Source organism: Hevea brasiliensis, chromosome 17 (assembly GCF_030052815.1).
Source record: "Hevea brasiliensis isolate MT/VB/25A 57/8 chromosome 17, ASM3005281v1, whole genome shotgun sequence".
Taxonomy (NCBI): domain Eukaryota; kingdom Viridiplantae; phylum Streptophyta; class Magnoliopsida; order Malpighiales; family Euphorbiaceae; genus Hevea; species Hevea brasiliensis.
Window position 1 is genome coordinate 16,012,799 of NC_079509.1, and position 2,926 is coordinate 16,015,724.

General features: G+C 35.2%; 1 protein-coding gene across 1 annotated transcript; it reads right to left on the reverse strand.

Annotated features, from left to right (window-relative positions):
- Window positions 1-1,052: 1,052 nt before the first annotated feature.
- On the reverse strand, window positions 1,053-2,696 carry LOC110647596 (rubber cis-polyprenyltransferase HRT2-like). The gene is made up of 2 exons (XM_021801515.2): window positions 2,392-2,696; window positions 1,053-2,232 (listed from the first exon to the last, which is right to left on the reverse strand). Exon 2 carries the CDS (start codon window positions 2,191-2,193, stop codon window positions 1,303-1,305), a length of 891 nt encoding a protein of 296 aa, XP_021657207.2. The 5' UTR covers window positions 2,194-2,232; window positions 2,392-2,696; the 3' UTR covers window positions 1,053-1,302.
- Window positions 2,697-2,926: the final 230 nt, after the last annotated feature.

The following is a 2,926-nucleotide window of genomic DNA, read 5'->3' on the forward strand; positions in this document are numbered from 1 at the left end:
AGGAGATCAGAGCGAAGGAGGAGGAAGCTCTGGTGAAGGAAGCTGGTGCTTATCTAAAAGCCCATGGTGATCTCCTAGCTGAGCTAGTCAAGTGTTATCCCAACGAGGACTTTACCTAGCTCGAGGAGCTTGCCCCAGGCATTGAGGCTGAGAGTAAGGATGAACAAGGGAGAGAGGAAGGAGCGAATGTTGAAAATGTTACTGAAATCGGGTTGGGGAAGACCCTCCCGCTGAATGACTTTGTACTCTTTTACTTTTTGAAATAAATAACTCTTTTCATAATCATTTTTCTTGATGAGATCAAAGAAACATTAGACCACATTACATGCGCAAGTATTGAATAGATCAAGAAAATTAACTCAAAATTATTAGTGCTCATATGACTAATCGAGATCGGAAATTAATTGAACATTGAACTAGATCCTAAAATCGGTTATCAACCAAAGAACATGAGATCTCGCCTTAAAGAGAATAGAAGACCATTGCACACGAGCATGAGGTCGGATAACCCTGAGATCGAATATCAATCAAAACTTGAGGCATTTGAAGGGTGATTTGGAATATTATAAAATTGAAAAGTTGACTTGAGATCGGACCATAAATGAAGTAACTTATTAAGATCGGATAATGTTCAGATTGGAAATCCATTCAAGAAAAGAACATTTTCATGAATTTTAAAAATTGCATTTCAACTTTTGCAAATTGTGAATTTGGCAGCCGGCCAAAATATGGTGTCTACAAGCTTCACGTCTCCTAAAGCAATTTCATTGAAAAGCAATGAGATTATGTAAAACACCAATTGGTGTAAAACCCCAAGAACATCAAACATGTGAATTAAAATATGACAAATTTGATATAGTTAGACAAGATCACAAAATATAACAGACAATTGTTGATAAAAGCAAACAAAATATAGCCAGGGTGAACAAACAAATGTAACAACATTAACATAACAAAAGAGCTAACGTGATAACAAGACCCAAAATCTTGGTGATGGGCAAGCCCAGCAGTAGCAACATCAGCACACAAAGAAACATATCTCGATCAACATATAAAAGATTGGAAAGTACCATCAACTTTTATTATTAGCACACGCTTCACCTTTTGACTGCATGCTTAAGCAAAGTTTATTTACAGCTCGGAATTGAAACAAACCAAAAGCATAACAAAAATTTAACATCTCGGAAATTGCTACAAAACAATAATTAATCCCATGCTTGAGTTTCCGAGTTTATTTCCACAAGGATATGCTTAAGCTTAACTATCCCGAATAAGGCAGGATGAGTTAGGAACAAAAATAAATTATTTTAAATATTCCTTATGCTTCTCCAAATAAGAATGATGACGTTGGAAGTTCATTACTGTCCATACCAAGTGCCTGAGACCAATCTCTGGCCACAGTGCAAAAGGAGAATACAGTATGCAATTACTAGTCTGCCAAAGTAGGTAGTTACTTAGACGGCTCAACCCAGAAGTTCGAATCAAGACATCAGGATGAGGATTTACGTAGGTGTTTTTCTCAAGGTCTGCAAGATTTATTCCAGAATATGACTCCGTCTTCTGAACTGGAATCACACTGTTTCCAGTTCCGTTTGCCTCCTTAAATTCTTGTTCAGCTTCAATCCCATTGTTGCAAACTTCATTGGAGTTCAATTTGTCTTTAGAGGATTCTTCAACAGCATGCACGATCTCATCAGTTGAACTATAGGCTACAGCAATGAGAAGCACGAACCTGGAATTATTGGCAGTAGCCCTCATAATCTTTTCTGCTGCGATCCTGATTGGCTCATCTAAAAGATTCAGGTTACCCACAATACGTACGCCAACATCATATGCATTCATGATACTTTCTTCCACGATAATCTCTTCAATCTTCTCCATCATTAGATTCATTACGCACTGAACCTCACGAGGTTGCCTTCGAAAATTATCAATGCTAAAGGCATAAATGGTTACATACCTCACTCCCAACTCATAGCAATAAGTTAGTGTTCTCAGAAGAGCTAAATATCCTGCCTTATAACCTTCTGCTTCTTTCATTTTATGCTTCTTAGCAAACCTCCGGTTTCCATCCATTATGAAGGCAATATGAGTAGGGATGGGACCTTGGGTTAGGATGCTATATAACCCTTTTCTCATGTATTTCCCAAAAATTCTAAACACACTTGGCCTCTGACCCGTATATATTTCCATTTTCCTTAAACCCAAATCCCGATGCTAAACTGACTTAACCTGTTCATCAGCAAAAAAGAAAAAAAGGGATCTCAGTTCGAGTAACTAAACTAAGTTGATTATGTTGGAATTGTTATTTAAAAGAAAAAAAATTAAGAGCAAGGGATGGAACAAATTTACGGCAAATAATGAAATTACTGTCTTTAAAGGTTTATATACCTTCACACGAAGCCTATACGTGACTCGGTAAATCCTCCAAGATCAAATATGGTTTGTCACTTGAGCACTCGATCGAATGAGCAATCTTAATGGAACACAAGAATAAGAGAAGAGAAGATGATGAGGGGAATGGTAAGCATGTACCTTTAATGCTTCTCTAAATGTATATTTATATTGCATAAACTAAGCTAAGACTATGCTTTTATTTGGTTCAAAATATTTTACTTTTAATAAGGAAGTATACTTTTTTTTTTTTCTTTCGAAAGGAAAACACGAAAGTATAGAAGTTAATTTCTAATAAATATGATATAAATGCATTTGGAATATAAATTAACTTTTTATAAAGTAATTTATTTTTTTTAATAGTAAAAAGTTTTAAATTTTATTCATAAAAATCCCGGAAAATGCATTTGAATGCATGGAACGTTCTCTCTTGTGCGCATTTTTTGTTGTTTTCTTTTTATTTCTTTTTCATAAGTTTTGCATTCTAATGCATAAAAATGACACTTAAATACAAAGCTTGTTATCTAAAAAT